Below are 18045 nucleotides of genomic sequence, written 5' to 3'. Positions count from 1 at the left end.
TTAAGATTTTTTTGCAAATGTATTGAAAATGAAATACAGAAATATCTCATTTACATAAGTATTCACACCCTAGATTGAGCAAGATGGCGGACTGAACACAGTAGTGTAGATCACCTCAAGATCAAAACGTAATATTCAATATCGGTAAGTTAGACTAAATATTAGCACATCACAAACTGGTGGGTAATAACCTTCAATCTCGATAACAACACAAAACAAATCATAACGCTAGAGAAATTTATCGACAAATATTACCAAAACAAGCAACACCCAAACATGACAGAGAGTAAAAAAGGAGAACCAATCCCGAAAGCTTTTCACAACCGGGAATGGTAAGGGTGGGAACTGATCTGTTAAAATCGATAAATGACAAATTGGGCATACTCGAATTAGTCAGTAAGGATATAAAGGAGTTGAAGGCAAGGCTCAGGATGAGTGATGAAAAAGCTGTGACATTGGAGAAAGAAACAAACAAGCTAAAAGGGACAGTCAACAAGATTGAAACCAACGTTAATGAACTTAAAAAGGAAACCATCTTTTTGAGAGAAGCCTTACTTGACATACAGACTAGATCCATGATAGAACATCTGGTACTTACTGGTATCCAAAAGAAAGAAGGAGAAGTTCTTGGAACGTGTACACCGTTTCGGACGGAGATATGAGCGGCCAATCGTTGCCAAATTTGCTTTCTTTAAAGATAAAATAATAGTTAAAAGACTGGGTAAAAGGCTTGCTGGCACGAAAATAGACATAGAGTCGTCGAATAATGGAAGACCCAAAATTAGCCATGATAGGGATTGTAAGAAATAAATATATAGAAAAGCAATAAAATACAACAATTGTTAATGAAATAAACTACAACTACACTTTACCATTCTAGATAGGGAATATTGGGGGAAAAATGTTTTAGACTTTCCATTTACAGTATTTAATAAATTGATAAGACATCATTAGAAGAAAGGATAATTTGTGAAATAATACATCATTAAATATAAGGAACTGGAACACAAAAGTACTGAATCAACATGGAAGAGATAAAACACAGAGGACATAGAAGGCACAGTATGTGGGTATTTGTGCATGTATTGTGATGGAAGGTGTGGTGTGTTTTTGTGTTTGGAAAAGTGTGGAGCAAATCCCAGAGCCCATGTGTGTTTGTGAACAGGGGTTGTGAGAGAGAGCTTTCAATTTTGTGCAGATATGGGATACACATTTTAAAATAAATTATTACTATAGTTGATTTATTTACTGTCATGGTGGAATGATCCACAACCCTATACCCTAGACACCAAAATGAGTGACCCATACACTAAGGAGAAGTTCTTATCTATTTTATGGACCTACTGTAAGTAGCCTATACGCAGCCAAATCAGAAAGATGAATGTGGTCAGAGACCTACTAAAGCAGCACCGCCCCCTCAAGATTCTGAGCCTGCCTGGCAGGGTTGGTCCTACAAAGCCAAAGCCCACTGATAGGAGAGCATAACATAGAAGGAAATTCAGAAAGCTGCTAATGAAAACCTTGACAACCTTGTACCTAGCCGGTTGGTGGTCCCCACCCAGGCAGTGGCAGTGCTGGCAACACTAGCTGCAGAAACTCATGGGGAGGGGGTCACACTCTGACATTCAGAGAGGGGGCATATTGTTGTGGCCCTGGGCACAAAATCATCAACGGTCTGACTGCACAGAGATGCTTTGGAATAGGGTCACAACGGGGGACCAGCGTGTGGGTGTTTCAGGGGAAGGGAGTGTATCTGATCTCCATCACCTAGGACTTGACAATGGTTAATTAAATCTCTCAACTGCAACTGTATATGTATTTATAAATCAAGTCCCTTCTTGTTTTGGGCTCTGGGATGGAACAACTGTTTAGCATCTGTGTTTATGGTTGTTTGTGGGGGAAAGGGGTTGTGTGTGTGTGTGTGTGTCACACAATTGTTGCTAGGGAGTAAAGATGTTAGGAACAATATAGGATGAATCACAATAATTGTTTGCTAAGATAATAATTGCTTGCCAAAATGTAATTTTTGTAATGTCAATCCTGATAAGAGGTAACAATCCTTTGCATGAACCACCTACATTATTACAAATATGAATAGTTATTTATGAAAATTAAGATAAGCAGGATTTTTTATATATATTTCTTAATAGCTACAGTGCCTTGCGAAAGTATTCGGCCCCTTGACCTTTGCGACCTTTTGCCACATTTCAGGCTTCAAACATAAAGATATAAAACTGTATTTTTTTTGTGAAGAATCAACAACAAGTGGGACACAATCATGAAGTGGAACGACAATTATTGGATATTTCAAACTTTTTTAACAAATCAAAAACAGAAAAATTTAGCGTGCAAAATTATTCAGCCCCTTTACTTTCAGTGCAGCAAACTCTCTCCAGAAGTTCAGTGAGGATCTCTGAATGATCCAATGTTGACCTAAATGACCAATGATGATAAATACAATCCACCTGTGTGTAATCAAGTCTCTGTATAAATGCACCTGCACTGTGATAGTCTCAGAGGTCCGTTAAAAGCGCAGAGAGCATCATGAAGAACAAGGGACACACCAGGCAGGTCCGAGATACTGTTGTGAAGAAGTTTAAAGCCGGATTTGGATACAAAAAGATTTCCCAAGCTTTAAACATCCCAAGGAGCACTGTGCAAGCGATAATATTGAAATGGAAGGAGTATCAGACCACTGCAAATCTACCAAGACCTGGCCGTCCCTCTAAACTTTCAGCTCATACAAGGAGAAGACTGATCAGAGATGCAGCCAAGAGGCCCATGATCACTCTGGATGAACTGCAGAGATCTACAACTGAGGTGGGAGACTCTGTCCATAGGACAACAATCAGTCGTATATTGCACAAATCTGGCATTTATGGAAGAGTGGCAAGAAGAAAGCCATTTCTTAAAGATATCCATAAAAAGTGTTGTTTAAAGTTTGCCACAAGCCACCTGGGAGACACACCAAACATGTGGAAGAAGGTGCTCTGGTCAGATGAAACCAAAATTGAACTTTTTGGCAAAAATGCAAAACGTTATGTTTGGCGTAAAAGCAACACAGCTCATCACCCTGAACACAACATCCCCACTGTGAAACATGGTGGTGGCAGCATCATGGTTTGGGCCTGCTTTTCTTCAGCAGGGACAGGGAAGATGGTTAAAATTGATGGGAAGATGGATGGAGCCAAATACAGGACCATTCTGGAAGAAAACCTGATGGAGTCTGCAAAAGACCTGAGACTGGGACGGAGATTTTTCTTCCAACAAGACAATGATCCAAAACATAAAGCAAAATCTACAATGGAATGGTTCAAAAATAAACATATCCAGGTGTTAGAATGGCCAAGTCAAAGTCCAGACCTGAATCCAATCGAGAATCTGTGGAAAGAACTGAAAACTGCTGTTCACAAATGCTCTCCATCCAACCTCACTGAGCTCGAGCTGCAAAACTGATAGAGACATACCCCGAGCGACTTACAGCTTTAATCTCAGCAAAAGGTGGCGCTACAAAGTATTAACTTAAGGGGGCTGAATAATTTTGCACGCCCAATTTTTCAGTTTTTGATTTGTTAAAAAAGTTTGAAATATCCAATAAATGTCGTTCCACTTCATGATTGTGTCCCACTTGTTGTTGATTCTTCACAAAAAAATACAGTTTTATATCTTTATGTTTGAAGCCTGAAATGTGGCAAAGGGTCGCAAAGGTCAAGGGGGCCGAATACTTTCGCAAGGCACTGTATATATAATACAAATACAGGTGAGGGCGATGGAAATGCTTTTGGTGGCTGATTCTGCTTCTGTTCTGTAGGTGACACTGTCTGCTCTTTTCGAAGGATTGGCCCTGATCTTTCGGGGCCTTGGGATCCGGGGGGACAGGGGTGGTCTGCCGGTCACTGAGATGACAACCCAACTTGGGATGGGCAGGGGTTTTAGCGGGTGGAATAGTGAGGAACAATTGGAGGTTAATTTAGTAGCAATGCAAATATCATGGTATAGCTATATGGACACTCAATCACTGTGGTACATTTAATGGTGAGTTTACAAACATATATTAAACGGAAAGGGAAAGGGGGATACCTAGTCAGTTGTACATCTGCATGCATTCAACTGAAATGTGTCTTCCACATTTAACCCAACCCCTCTGAATGATAAATAGATTTGAAACGTTATACTTCCTGGGGCAGCAGGGTAGCCTAGTGGTTAGAGTGTTGGACTAGTAACCGGACGGTTGCAAGTTCAAACCCCCGAGCTGACAAGGTACAAATCTCTCGTTCTGCCCCTGAACAGGCAGTTAACCCACTAGGCCGTCATTGAAAATAAGAATTTGTTCTTAACTGACTTGCCTAGTTAAATAAATGGTAAATGCTGAAATAAGTATAGCTAGTTATAATTGTAATGGCTTACAGATAAGGAAAGACAGTCAGTATTTACCTGGCTAAAATTTTAGATGAAGTTGTGTGGAAAAGGACTGGGGGGGTGAAATATACACTGCTCAAAAAAATAAAGGGAACCCTTAAACAACACAATGTAACTCCAAGTCAATCACACTTCTGTGAAATCAAACTGTCCACTTAGGAAGCAACACTGATTGACAATACATGTCACATGCTGTTGTGCAAATGGAATAGACAACAGGTGGCAATTAGCAAGACACCCCCAATAAAGGAGTGGTTCTTGCAGGTGGTGACCACAGACCACTTATCAGTTCCTATGCTTCCTGGCTGATATTTTGGTCACTTTTGAATGCTGCCGGTGCTTTCACTCTAGTGGTAGCATGAGATGGAGTCTACAACCCACAAATCAAATCAAATCAAATGTATTTATATAGCCCTTCGTACATCAGCTGATATCTCAAAGTGTTGGACAGAAACCCAGCCTAAAACCCCAAACAGCAAGCAATGCAGGTGTAGAAGCACGGTGGCTAGGAAAAACTCCCTAGAAAGGCCAAAACCTAGGAAGAAACCTAGAGAGGAACCAGGCTATGTGGGGTGGCCAGTCCTCTTCTGGCTGTGCCGGGTGGAGATTATAACAGAACATGGCCAAGATGTTCATAAATAACCAGCATGGTCCAATAATAATAAGGCAGAACAGTTGAAACTGGAGCAGCAGCACGGCCAGGTGGACTGGGGACAGCAAGGAGTCATCATGTCAGGTAGTCCTGAGGCATGGTCCTAGGGCTCAGGTCTCCGAGAGAGAGAAAGAGAGAAAGAGAGAATTAGAGACAGCATACTTAAATTCACACAGGACACCGGATAGGACAGGAGAAGTACTCCAGATATAACAAACTGACCCTAGCCCCCCGACACAAACTACTGCAGCATAAATACTGGAGGCTGAGACAGGAGGGGTCAGGAGACACTGTGGCCCCATCCGAGGACAACCCCGGACAGGGACAAACAGGAAGGATATAATCCCACCCACTTTGCCAAAGCACAGCCCCCACACCACTAGAGGGATATCTTCAACCACCAACTTACCATCCTGAGACAAGGCCGAGTATAGCCCACAAAGATCTCCGCCATGGCACAACCCAAGGGGGGGGCGCCAACCCAGACAGGAAGATCACATCAGTGACTCAACCCACTCAAGTGACGCACCCCTCCTAGGGACGGTATGAAAGAGCCCTAGTAAGCCAGTGACTCAGCCCCTGTAATAGGGTTAGAGGCAGAGAATCCCAGTGGAAAGAGGGGAACCGGCCAGGCAGAGACAGCAAGGGCAGTTCGTTGCTCCAGAGCCTTTCCGTTCACCTTCACACTCCTGGGCCAGACTACACTCAATCATATGACCCACTGAAGAGATGAGTCTTCAGTAAAGACGGGTAGGCAGACCATTCCATAAAAATGGAGCTCTATAGGAGCTTTATGCCTTCCTCTTGCAGGAACTGCTGACACACTCCAGCCACATGAGGTCTAGCATTGTCTTGCATTAGGAGGATCCCAGGGCCAACCACACCAGCATATGGTCTCACAAGGGGTCTGAGGATCTCATCTCGGTACCTAATGGCAGTCAGGCTACCTCTGGCGAGCACATGGAGGGCTGTGCGCCCCCCAAAGGAATGCCACACCATGACTGACCCACCACCAAACCGGTCATGCTGGAGGATGTTGCAGGCAGCAGAACATTCTCCACGGCGTCTCCAGACTCTGTCACATCTGTCACATGTGCTCAGTGTGAACCTGCTTTCATCTGTGAAGAGCACAGGGCGCCAGTGGCGAATTTGCCAATCTTGGTGTTCTCTGGCAAATGCCAAACGTCCTGCACAGTGTTGGGCTGTAAGCACAACCCCCACCTGTGGACGTCGGGCCCTCATACCACCCTCATGGAGTCTGTTTCTGACCGTTTGAGCAGACGCATGCACATTTGTGACCTGCTGGAGGTCATTTTGCAGGGCTCTGGCAGTGCTCCTCCTGCTCCTCCTTGCACAAAGGCGGAGGTAGCGGTCCTGCTGCTGGGTTGTTGCCCTCCTACGGCCTCCTCCACATCTCCTGATGTACTGGTCTGTCTCCTGGTAGCGCCTCCATTCTCTGGACACTACGCTGACAGACACAGCAAACCTTCTTGCCACAGCTCGCATTGATGTGCCATCCTGGATGAGCTGCACTACCTGAGCCACTTGTGTGGGTTGTAGACTCCGTCTCATGCTACCACTAGAGTGAAAGCACCGCCAGCATTCAAAAGTGTCCAAAACATCAGCCAGGAAGCATAGGAACTGAGAAGTGGTCTGTGGTCACCACCTGCAGAACCACTCCTTTATTGGAGGTGTCTTGCTAATTGCCTATAGTTGTCTATTCCATTTCTACAACAGCATGTGAAATTTACTGTCAATCAGTGTTGCTTCCTAAGTGGACAGTTTGATTTCACAGAAGTGTGATTGACTTGGAGTTACATTGTGTTGTTTAAGTGTTCCCTTTATTTTTTTGAGCAGTGTATAAATACCTGGAATATTTCAATTTGAGAATCTCCTATAAAATTGGTTAAAGTTATGTGTAAAATAGGTGTAAAATAGTAAATAATGGCTACATCTCAGAAAGTTTAAAACTGTCAAGAGGAAAGTAAGTTTGTCAAATATCAGCATATCTATGTATCGTTAATGTTAGGTGTTAAAATCAGATCCAACAATAATATGAAGGGATTAGAAATGCAGGGCTTAAAAACAAAGGTGTTATTGTTCGATTGATGTTTTCTTTTAAATCCACAATTAGAATCCCTCTACACCATCAGAGGATCTCGATACTTTTCTCTGGATTAAAACCAAATGATGATACATGTACTATGTTACGTATTGGATCACAAATTGTTTTTTAAAACTTTTACATTACCGTGTAGTTTACAAATAAAATGGTTTCATAATAGCGCTTGATGGTTTTTGCGACCTCACTTGAAGAAACTTTCAAAGTTCTTGAAATGTTCCGTATCGACTGACCTTCATGTCTTAAAGTAATGCTGGACTGTCGTTTCTCTTTGCTAATTTGAGCTGTTCTTGCCATATTATGGTCTTGGTCTTTTACCAAATTGGTCTTTCTTCTGTATACCCCCCTACCTTGTCACAACACAACTGATTGGCTCAAACAAATTAAGAAGGAAAGAAATTCCACAAATTATCTTAAAGCACACCTGTTAATTGAAATGTATTCCATGTGACTACCTGATGAAGTTGGTTGAGAGAATTGCAAGAGTGTGCAAAGCTGTCATCAAGGCAAAGGGTGGCTACTTTGAATTCTCAAATATATATTTGGATTTGTTTCACACTTTTTTGATTCCATGATTCCATGTGATATTTCATGGTTTTGTTGTCTTCAGTATTTTACAATGTGGAAAATAGTAAAAAAAATAAATAAAAAGAACCTTGAATGAGTAGGTGTTCTAAAACTTTTGACCGGTAGTGTACAGTATATATTTTCCCACCAAAAGTAAAATATTCACACCCTGAGTCACTACTTTGTGGAAGCACCTTTTGGTGGTGTAATGAACACGAGGGGAGACAGAGCTGGTTTCAAGCGCAGGGCGATGTTTATTGCAAAGGGCCACAGGAGGCAGATAGCTGGGTCCAGGGGCAGGCAGAAGGTCATACACAGGGGGTCCAAAAGGGCAACAGTACAGGCAGGGAAAAGGCTAGTAAGATCAGGCAATATGTAGATAACAGGAAATCCGATAGGCTAAACTACAGGCAGGGAATAGCAAAAGGCGTTGTTCGTGAGTCAGGCTAAACTACAGGCAGGGAATAGCAAAAGGCGTTGTTAGTGAGTCAGGCAAAAACTATCATACACGGAGGAGTAAATCACAGGGAAACCAGCGCTCCGAAAGACGCATGTCACAAAAACAAACAATACTTTACAGTGATTGGGTGCAAAAAACTGATCTAAATAGTGTGTGATAATGACGTTTAGGTGTGTGAACAGGTGATTAAAATGAAGTTGATTGGGATCTGGAGCGTGAGCTGCGTTCAGGGGGATCTAGGTGTTTGAGAGTGTGAGCTGGAAAGTGAGCTGCGTTCAGGGCATCTACATTTTTGAGGGTGTGAGTTGGAAACAGATGTTACCGGCAGTGATTACAGCTGTAAGTCTTTAAGAGCTTTGCACACCTGGATTTTACAATATTTTCCCATTATTGTTTTTTAAATACTTCAAGCTCTGTCAAGTTGATTGTTGATCATTGCTAGACAGCCATTTTCAATTCTTGCCAGAGGTTTCTTCCTTCCTGACCATCCATATAGGCCAAGTTAGTCTCTTTCTGACAGTTGTCATAGATTGTGGCTAGAGAAGCCTGTAAATCTCTTGATGTTACGCTGGGGTTATTTGAGACTTCCATGAGCATCTTTCGGTCAGCTCTCGGGCTGAATTTTGTGGGACTACCTGTCCTAGGTAGATTGCCAGTGGTCTGGAATTTTCTCCATTTGTAGATGATCTGTTTGACAGTGGAATGATGTACTTCGAATTGCTTGGAAATTGATATCTAACCCCTCCCAGACTCATGGGCATCAATAATCTTTCTTCTAAGGGCCTTTGATAGGTCTTTTGATTTTGGCATGATGTGTTACCACACATATGGTTAAGACCAAACCAGACCAAGTTTCTGGACCTTCTGGAAGGCTGGACTTTCCCAAGTTACTCTCTAATGATTTTCTAATTATTTGCACTTGTTGTGGTGCACCTGATTCAAATCTTTGCCATTTTATGTCATGGTAAAGGTAGGGGTATACTGACTTTTTCCAATGAGGAAATTGCATTTTCAAAGCTATTTTTTTTTTTGTGTGTGATTTGTTAATTGGTTTACCTTTATTAATGCATGTGGTTGGAATTTAGCTCAAATATCCAGGTGTCCAAATATGTAAAACAAAATAAAAAACACTTTGCAGGGGGTGTACTTATTTTTTCATATGACTGTATGTAATTTAGATTCCGGGGGTCACCATGCCACCTGCAATGGTTAACGTAAATCACACATCCAATCCCAAAGTAAACAGATTGAAGTTAATGGTAGATCTGTGATGAATTGTCAGCCCAAAATAGATAACATGCCTATTTGAAACAGGCCACATTCAACAGAGGGTTATTGTTTAGGAAACTATTTCAAGTTCCCTTGTATCAAGTAAATTAAGTTAGACAGTAAAAGGGCAAACTAACGTTTTTAGATCAGACATGCTGTGTAGTATGTTACATCTGCTCGATTCTTGTCGTAATAATTTCAGAAGACCCTTGTATTCCTATTTTGCTTGTTAGCAACTCCATGAAAAAAAGACTACAGGTGGAATGGCTAGTTATGGTCCATTATTCCCTTTTCTGCTCATAGAAAGTCCAGTCAGAGTTGGAGGACTTGAAGAAAGACCTGACCAATGTGGCTGAGAAGACACAGAAGGTACTGACATCCGCTCAGCAGTCCAGCTCCGCCCTAGTACTGTGCTCTGAGCTGAATATTACGCTGAAGAAGATGGAGCACATCTACAGCCTGTCCTCCGTGTACCTGGACAAGTGAGGACCTCGCTAACTCTGATTGTTACTACATGCATATCAAAACCATAAGACCAATAAGTAACATCTTCAATCTAAATAGTTTATCTGAATCATAATACACACAGCTAACACTATACACCACTCCTTGTTTAGACTGCAAACCATCGACATAGTGATCCGCAGCACAAAGGGTGTAGAGGACACCCTCAAAAAGTACGAAGCCCGTTTACGAGATGTCAATAAGATGCCAACAGACGAAAAAGCGGTGGAGAACTACCGCACCCAGCTAAAGGTACAGTATCTCTGTTAGAATTAACTGTATTCTATCCGTTGGTGTGTAGACAATGCTTTCATATGGACGGACTGGTTATCAGACAGTGACTTAATGATTTCTATCCATTTCTAGCAATGTTCCTCTCTCTCTCCCCCTCTTTCTTGCTCTCTCTCTCTCTCTCTCTTTTTTTTATATATATATATATATATAAATCTCGCTTTCTCTCTCTGTCTACTCTCTTATTCTCCCTCTCTCTCTCTGGTAGACAATGCTTGGCGAGGCCGAGGATGACCAGAATACGTTCGACACTCTCCAGGAAGAGCTGCAGAAGGCGATGGTCGTAAACGAGTGGATGACGCAGGTCCACAGCGAGCACGATGCCGAGCTGGAACACTTTCGCCAAGTAGTGGCTGTGCTAGAGGAGCGCTGGCAGGCCGTGTTCGGCCAGATAGACCTGCGCCAACGCGAGCTGGACTTGCTAGGGAGGCAGATGCGCTCCTACCGCAAGAGCTATGACTGGCTCATCAGATGGCTCAATGATGCCAAGCAGAGGCAGGAGAAAATCCAGGCTGTGCCCATCGGTGACAGCGAGGCCCTCAAGCAGCAGTTGGCACAGGAGAAGGTACTGTACAACTGATAATAATAATAATAATTGATTGGATTTATATAACGCTTTTCTACCTAGATGCTCAGTGTTTTACATAGTAACAGGGAAATTCACCTAATCCACCATCGATGTGAGGCACCCAGGACTAGGTATCAGGAGGCTTCCATTACAAATAGGGGAGATGAAGATTCTTAGCTCGATGATGGAATGTAATGTTACGTTATCAAGACTCGGTTTTTCAGTTTTACAATCTTTTATTATTGCAGAAACTCCTAGAAGAGATCGAGAAAAACAAAGATAAGGTTGAGGAGTGTCAAAAACATGCAAGGTCATATATTGATGCGGTCAAGGTGCGTATGCAGATCAGATGTCACTTAAAATAAGATTATGCAAATGCAGATTTGTTGCAGCAATGATATTTGTATATTATGTCAATGTGTTTTCCCCAGGACTATGAGCTTCAGTTGGTGACGTACAAAGCTCTGATGGCACCTCTGGCTTCGCCCCTAAAGAAAACCAAAATGGAGTGTGCATCTGACAATATCATCCAAGAGGTAGACATATAGACAAGATGGGGAATTTATTTAATAGTCTTTTACAGCTTCAGTAGCTTTAAAGTTGTTTACAATTACAGTGAGCTGCAAAAGTATTGGGACAGTTTTAATTAAACAATGATTACGAGATAAAGGTGCAGACTGACAGCTTTAATATGAGTGTATTTTCATCCATATTGGGTGAACCATTTAGAAATGGCAGCAGGTTTTGTACATAGTCCCCTCCCATTTTAGAGGACTAAAGGTATTGGGAGAAATTATATGTCTATTAAAGTAGTCAGAAATGTAGTATTTGGCCACATATTCCTAGCACACAATAATTACATCAAGCTAGTGACTCTACAAACTTGTTGGATGCATTTGCTGTTTGTTTTAGTTGTGTTTCAGATTATGTTTTGCCCAATAGAAATGAATGGTAAATAATGTCTTGTGTCATTTTGGAATCACTTTTATTGTAAATAAGAATAAGAATGTTTCTAACACTTCTACATTGGATGCTACCATGATTATGGATAATCTTGAATTAGTCATGAATAATGATGAATGCAGGCATAGATATCATACCCCCCCCAAAATGCTAACCTCCCCTGTTATTGTTATGGTGAGAGGCTAGCATGTCTTGGAGGTATGATCATTATTCACAATTGTTTCAGGACTTTAAACATCTGGAATTGTCTTTCAGTATGTGACTCTGAGAACTCGCTACAGTGAATTGATGACTCTGACCAGCCAGTACATCAAGTTTATAATGGAGACACAGCGCCGACTTGAGGATGAGGAGGTAATTGAGGGACAGATTGAAAATAGGCAGCAGCACCCTGCTTATCCACTAACCACAACAACAATATCCTGGTCCAAGATCTGTTTGTGCTATCATATGTCAACTCTTTTCCATGCCAAACATTTTGTGGCATGTCAAGGAGTGGCATGATGGAACGAACAGACTCACATACGCAGGCTATAACAACAGTTACTATAAAACACTCTCTTTATGGAAAATCAAATACAGTGCCTTGCGAAAGTATTCGGCCCCCTTGAACTTTGCGACCTTTTGCCAAATTTCAGGCTTCAAACATAAAGATATAAAACTGTATTTTTTTGTGAAGAATCAACAACAAGTGGGACACAATCATGAAGTGGAACGACATTTATTGGATATTTCAAACCTTTTTAACAAATCAAAAACTGAAAAATTGGGCGTGCAAAATTATTCATCCCCTTTACTTTCAGTGCAGCAAACTCTCTCCAGAAGTTCAGTGAGGATCTCTGAATGATCCAATGTTGACCTAAATGACTAATGATGATAAATACAATCCACCTGTGTGTAATCAAGTCTCCGTATAAATGCACCTGCACTGTGATAGTCTCAGAGGTCCGTTAAAAGCGCAGAGAGCATCATGAAGAACAAGGAACACACCAGGCATGTCCGAGATACGGTTGTGAAGAAGTTTAAAGCCGGATTTGGATACAAAAAGATTTCCCAAGCTTTAAACATCCCAAGGAGCACTGTGCAAGCGATAATATTGAAATGGAAGGAGTATCAGACCACTGCAAATCTACCAAGACCTGGCCGTCCCTCTAAACTTTCAGCTCATACAAGGAGAAGACTGATCAGAGATGCAGCCAAGAGGCCCATGATCACTCTGGATGAACTGCAGAGATCTACAGCTGAGGTGGGAGACTCTGTCCATAAGACAACAATCAGTCGTATATTGCACAAATCTGGCCTTTATGGAAGAGTGGCAAGAAGAAAGCCATTTCTTAAAGATATCCATAAAAAGTGTTGTTTAAAGTTTGCCACAAGCCACCTGGGAGACACACCAAACATGTGGAAGAAGGTGCTCTGGTCAGATGAAACCAAAATTGAACTTTTTGGCAACAATGCAAAATGTTATGTTTTGTGTAAAAGCAACACAGCTCATCACCCTGAACACACCATCCCCACTGTCAAACATGGTGGTGGCAGCATCATGGTTTGGGCCTGCTTTTCTTCAGCAGGGACAGGGAAGATGGTTAAAATTGATGGGAAGATGGATGGAGCCAAATACAGGACCATTCTGGAAGAATGGAAGACCTGAAACTGGGACAGAGATTTGTCTTCCAACAAGACAATGATCCAAAACATAAAGCAAAATCTACAATGGAATGGTTAAAAAATAAACCTATCCAGGTGTTAGAATGGCCAAGTCAAAGTCCAGACCTGAATCCAATCGAGAATCTGTGGATAGAACTGAAAACTGCTGTTCACAAATGCTCTCCATCCAACCTCACTGAGCTCGAGCTGTTTTGCAAGGAGGAATGGGGAAAAGTTTCAGTCTCTCGATGTGCAAAACTGAGAGACATACCCCGAGCGACTTACAGCTGTAATCGCAGCAAAAGGTGGCGCTACAAAGTATTAACTTAAGGGGGCTGAATAATTTTGCACGCCCAATTCTTCAGTTTTTGATTTGTTAAAAAAGTTTGAAATATCCAATAAATGTCGTTCCACTTCATGATTTTGTCCCACTTGCTGTTGATTCTTCACAAAAAAATACAGTTTTATATCTTTATGTTTGAAGCCTGAAATGTGGCAAAAGGTCGCAAAGTTCAAGGGGGCCGAATACTTTCGCAAGGCACTGTATATCCTTGTCAGTATATAGTACCAGTCAGAACACCAGTTCACCAGTTTTTCTTAATTCTTTACTATTTTCTACGTTGTACAATAATAGCGAAGACATCAAATCCCCATTTTTGGACCTTGTCTCTTATTAATCAAATAATATATCTTCCACAATATCTTGCATAAAAGTAGGATTAGATTATGCAGTAAATGTCAGTAATTGGGATTGCCTTGCTTACGTACAGTAGCTTTGACATTTTACAAACTTCTGTACATGGCCATGTAGGTGCTCCGAATTTTTCCTAATAATTAAAAAATACTGATCAACTCGATTTAAACTTAGCCTCTGTGGGTAATACACTTTGCATGGTCTTTGCACATTATTATTTCTCTGCTTCTTTCCTTTCAAGTTTATTTCCAATTTTAAAACATGGTGGATTTGAATTTGAAGAAGGTAAAAGATAATACAATCTTAGTCCAAGTAAAAGTTCAAGAGTAGTAGCCAAGTCAGTACATTGAACGTGTTCTTTGATTGATTCTTAGTTGATATTAGTAATGAAAGATGAAATGGTTACTACAAGAGAAAACAAGGAAAAATACCTCAATAGTGTTGTTGCAATGTAAAGTCTCACTATGTGAGCCATACATTAAGTATGGGATTATTTTCTCAAAGCAAATAGAAAACATTTCTGTCCCTAGATAACAAATATTTATTCATTTGAAATACATTTAGGTTCCGACATTATTGACAACCATGATAAAGATGAGAAAAATGACTGTATAAAATAAATTGTGTGCTCAAAAACATTTTTAGCATACAATATACAGTGCATTCGGAAAGTATTCAGATCCCTTCACTTTTTCCCAATTTTGTTACGTTACAGCCTTATTCTAAAATGTATTAAATGTTTACTCATAAATCTACACACAATAATAACAAAGTTCAAACAGGTTTTTAGACAGTATTTTTTTTTTTATGTATTAAAAAAAACAGAAATTTAAACATTTACATAAGTATTCAGACCCTTTACTCAGTACTTTGTTGAAGCACCTTTGGCAGCGATTACAGCCTTGTGTCTTCTTGGGTATGACGCTACAATCTTGGCACACCTGTATTTGGAGAGTTTCTCCCATTCTTCTCTGCAGATCCTCTCAACCTCTGTCAGGTTGGATGGGGAGCATCGCTGTACAGCTATTTTCAGGTCTCTCCAGAGATGTTAGATCGGGTTCAAGTCTGGGCTCTAGCTGGGCCACTGAAGGACACTCAGAGACATTCAAGCCACTCCTGTGTTGTCTTGGCTGTGTGTTTTTAAGGTTGTTGTCCTGTTGGAAAGTGAACCTTTTAACCCAGTCTGAGGTCCTGAGCGCTTGGGAGCAGATTTTCATCAAGGATCTCTCTCTCTTTGCTCTGTTCATCTTTCCCTCGATCCTGACTAGTCTCCCAGTCCCTGCCACTGAAAAACAAGCCCTCAGCATGATGATGCCATCACCATGCTTCACCGTAGGGATGGTATTGGGCAGGTGATGTGTGGTGCCTGGTTTCCTCCAGACGTGAAGGTTGGCATTCAGGCCAAAGAGTTCAATCTTGGTTTCATCAGACCAGAGAATCTTGTTTCTCATGGTCCAAGAGTCCTTTAGATGCCTTTTGGAAAACTCAAAGCGGCTGTCATGTGCCTTTTACTGAGGAAGTGGCTTCCATCTGGCCGCTCTACCATAAAGGCATGATTGGTGGAGTGCTGCAGAGATGATTGTCATTCTGAAAGGTTCTCCCATCTCCACAGAGGAACTCTGGAGCTCTTTCAGAGTGACCATCGGGTTGTTGGTCACCTCTCTGACCAAGGCCCTTCTCCCACGATTGCTCAGTTCTTGGAAACCTTCAATGCTGCAGAAATGTTTTGGTACCCTTCCCCTTAGCTGTGCCTTGACACAATCCTGTCTCTGAACTCTACAGACAATTCCTTTGACCTCATGGCTTGGTTTTTGCTCTGACAACTGTGGGACTGTATATAGACAGGTGTCTGCCTTTCCAAATCATGTCCAATCAAGTTTCTAAAAACCTGTTCACGCTTTGTCATTATGGGGTATTGTGGTTGTAGATTGCTGAGTTTAATTTTTATTTTAAACAAGGCTGTAACGTAACAAAATTTGACCCGATTCAGGAAACTAAGCGTAACTAATGTGTTTTTTGGGGCAGAAATGGCTTCTCGAACATGTGAACTTTCATGTGCCAAACAAACTTGCATTTCATCTGTAAGTAAGAAAACAATTGTTAAATGATGAGCCTTGTTAGTTAAGCCACAGAAAAAGTGAGCAACCTTACCACTAGCCATGATTGGCTGAGATAATGAGTGGGCTGGACATGCCGAGAGAGGAGTTTGGATTGGTCTGCCATATTGAAGGCTTCTGTCTATGAGCTCATCAGTATGTGTTGGTAATCCTGTCGAATGCAGCCTTTTTTTTAGGTATTGTGTAGCGGAGCTGCATAAGTGTTGCTTTCCACTTTCTGGAGGATCAAGTTTTGAAACAGTGGAATTAGAGTATGATAGCTAAAGAGATGGAGAAAACAGCTGTCTCCAGATTACATTTTCAAACTAAGGGCAACTGTGGCATGGCATTCCTGACAGGGAGACGCGTCCATCAGGCATGATGATGTATATAGGTGAGATAGTCTAGCGATAGCTAGCTACATTTTCAGATATTACACGTTTGTAATTTTGACAGAAAGTGGTTTCATTTCAAGCTAAAGTGTACTGTTAGCTAGCTAGCTAACGTTAGCTGGCTGGCTCCCTAGCTGACGTTATTATTTGTTTCCCAGAGGCATTTTCTTTTCTAGTTAAAGCCTAATGCTAGCTAGCTAACATTGGCCCTGGTTGGTTAGCTCCCAGCACTGTGGCATTGTTGGCACTTTGTTTGTTGTTGTTTAACCAGCTAACGTTATATGATGTATGTGATCTTAAATGTTGCTAGCTAGCTAGGTGCTAGGTGCATTAGGTGCATTGTTTATCTAGCTAGCTAGCTATGGGTTAAAGAATGCTCCTGCAACTCAGCATTCTTTGTCCTCCAAACACGACGAGTTGAGTTTTTACCAAAAAGTTATATTTTGGTTTCATCTGACCATATGACATTCTCCCAATCTTCTTCTGGATCATCCAAATGCTCTCTAGCAAACTTCAGACGGGCCTAGACATGTACTGGCTTAAGCATGGGGACACGTCTGGCACTGCAGGATTTGAGTCCCTGGCGGCGTAGTGTGTTACTGATGGTAGGCTTTGTTACTTTGGTCCCAGCTCTCTGCAGGTCATTCACTAGGTTCCCCCGTGTGGTTCTGGGATTTTTGCTCACCGTTCTTGTGATCATTTTGACCCCACGGGGTGAGATCTTGCATGGAGCCCCAGATCGAGGGAGATTATCAGTGGTCTTGTATGTCTTCCATTTCCTAATAATTGCTCCCACAGTTGATTTCTTCAAACCAAGTGGTGCAGGTCTACAATTTTGTTTCTGGTGTCCTTTGACAGCTCTTTGGTCTTGGCCATAGTGGCGTTTGGAGTGTGACAGTTTGAGGTTGTGGACAGGTGTATTTTATACTGATAACAAGTTCAAACAGGTGCCATTAATACAGGTAACGAGTGGAGGACAGAGGAGCCTCTTAAAGAAGAAGTTACAGGTCTGTGAGAGCCAGAAATCTTGCTTGTTTGTAGGGGACCAAATACTTATTTTCCACCATAATTTGCAAATAAATTCATTAAAAAATCCTACAATCCTACAATCTCATTTTGTCTGTCATAGTTGAAGTGTAACTATGATGAAAATTACAGGCCTCTCTCATCTTTTTAAGTGGGAGAACTTGCACAATTTGTGGCTGACTAAATACTTTTTGCCCCACTGTAAATGTCTTAAGCTAAGGTGTACTGTTAGCTAGCTAGCTAACGTTAGCTGGCTGGCTCCCTAGCGGATGTTATTATTCATTTCCCAGAGCTGTTTTCTTTTCTAGTTAGAACCTAATGTGGCCCCCGAGTGGAGCAGCGGTCTAAGTCACGGCATCTCAGTACTAGAGGCAT

The 18045-nt window shown here is 41.6% G+C and overlaps 1 protein-coding gene across 1 annotated transcript in view; it reads left to right on the top strand.

The window, feature by feature from the left end:
* The window catches only part of LOC109904478 (plectin-like), a 56963-nt gene that overhangs the window by 25080 nt on the left and 13838 nt on the right, over positions 1–18045 (top strand). Inside the window, exons 23-28 of the mRNA XM_031788501.1 lie at positions 9793–9971; positions 10107–10245; positions 10493–10849; positions 11101–11184; positions 11284–11388; positions 12071–12169. Of these exons, the coding sequence (XP_031644361.1) occupies positions 9793–9971; positions 10107–10245; positions 10493–10849; positions 11101–11184; positions 11284–11388; positions 12071–12169 (963 nt within the window). The remainder of the gene's footprint in view (positions 1–9792; positions 9972–10106; positions 10246–10492; positions 10850–11100; positions 11185–11283; positions 11389–12070; positions 12170–18045) is intronic.

This window comes from Oncorhynchus kisutch, linkage group LG14, assembly GCF_002021735.2.
Source record: "Oncorhynchus kisutch isolate 150728-3 linkage group LG14, Okis_V2, whole genome shotgun sequence".
In the NCBI taxonomy this organism is placed as follows: domain Eukaryota; kingdom Metazoa; phylum Chordata; class Actinopteri; order Salmoniformes; family Salmonidae; genus Oncorhynchus; species Oncorhynchus kisutch.
Note: the sequence above shows the minus strand (reverse complement) of the source record. Positions and strands in the feature narration are given on the sequence as shown.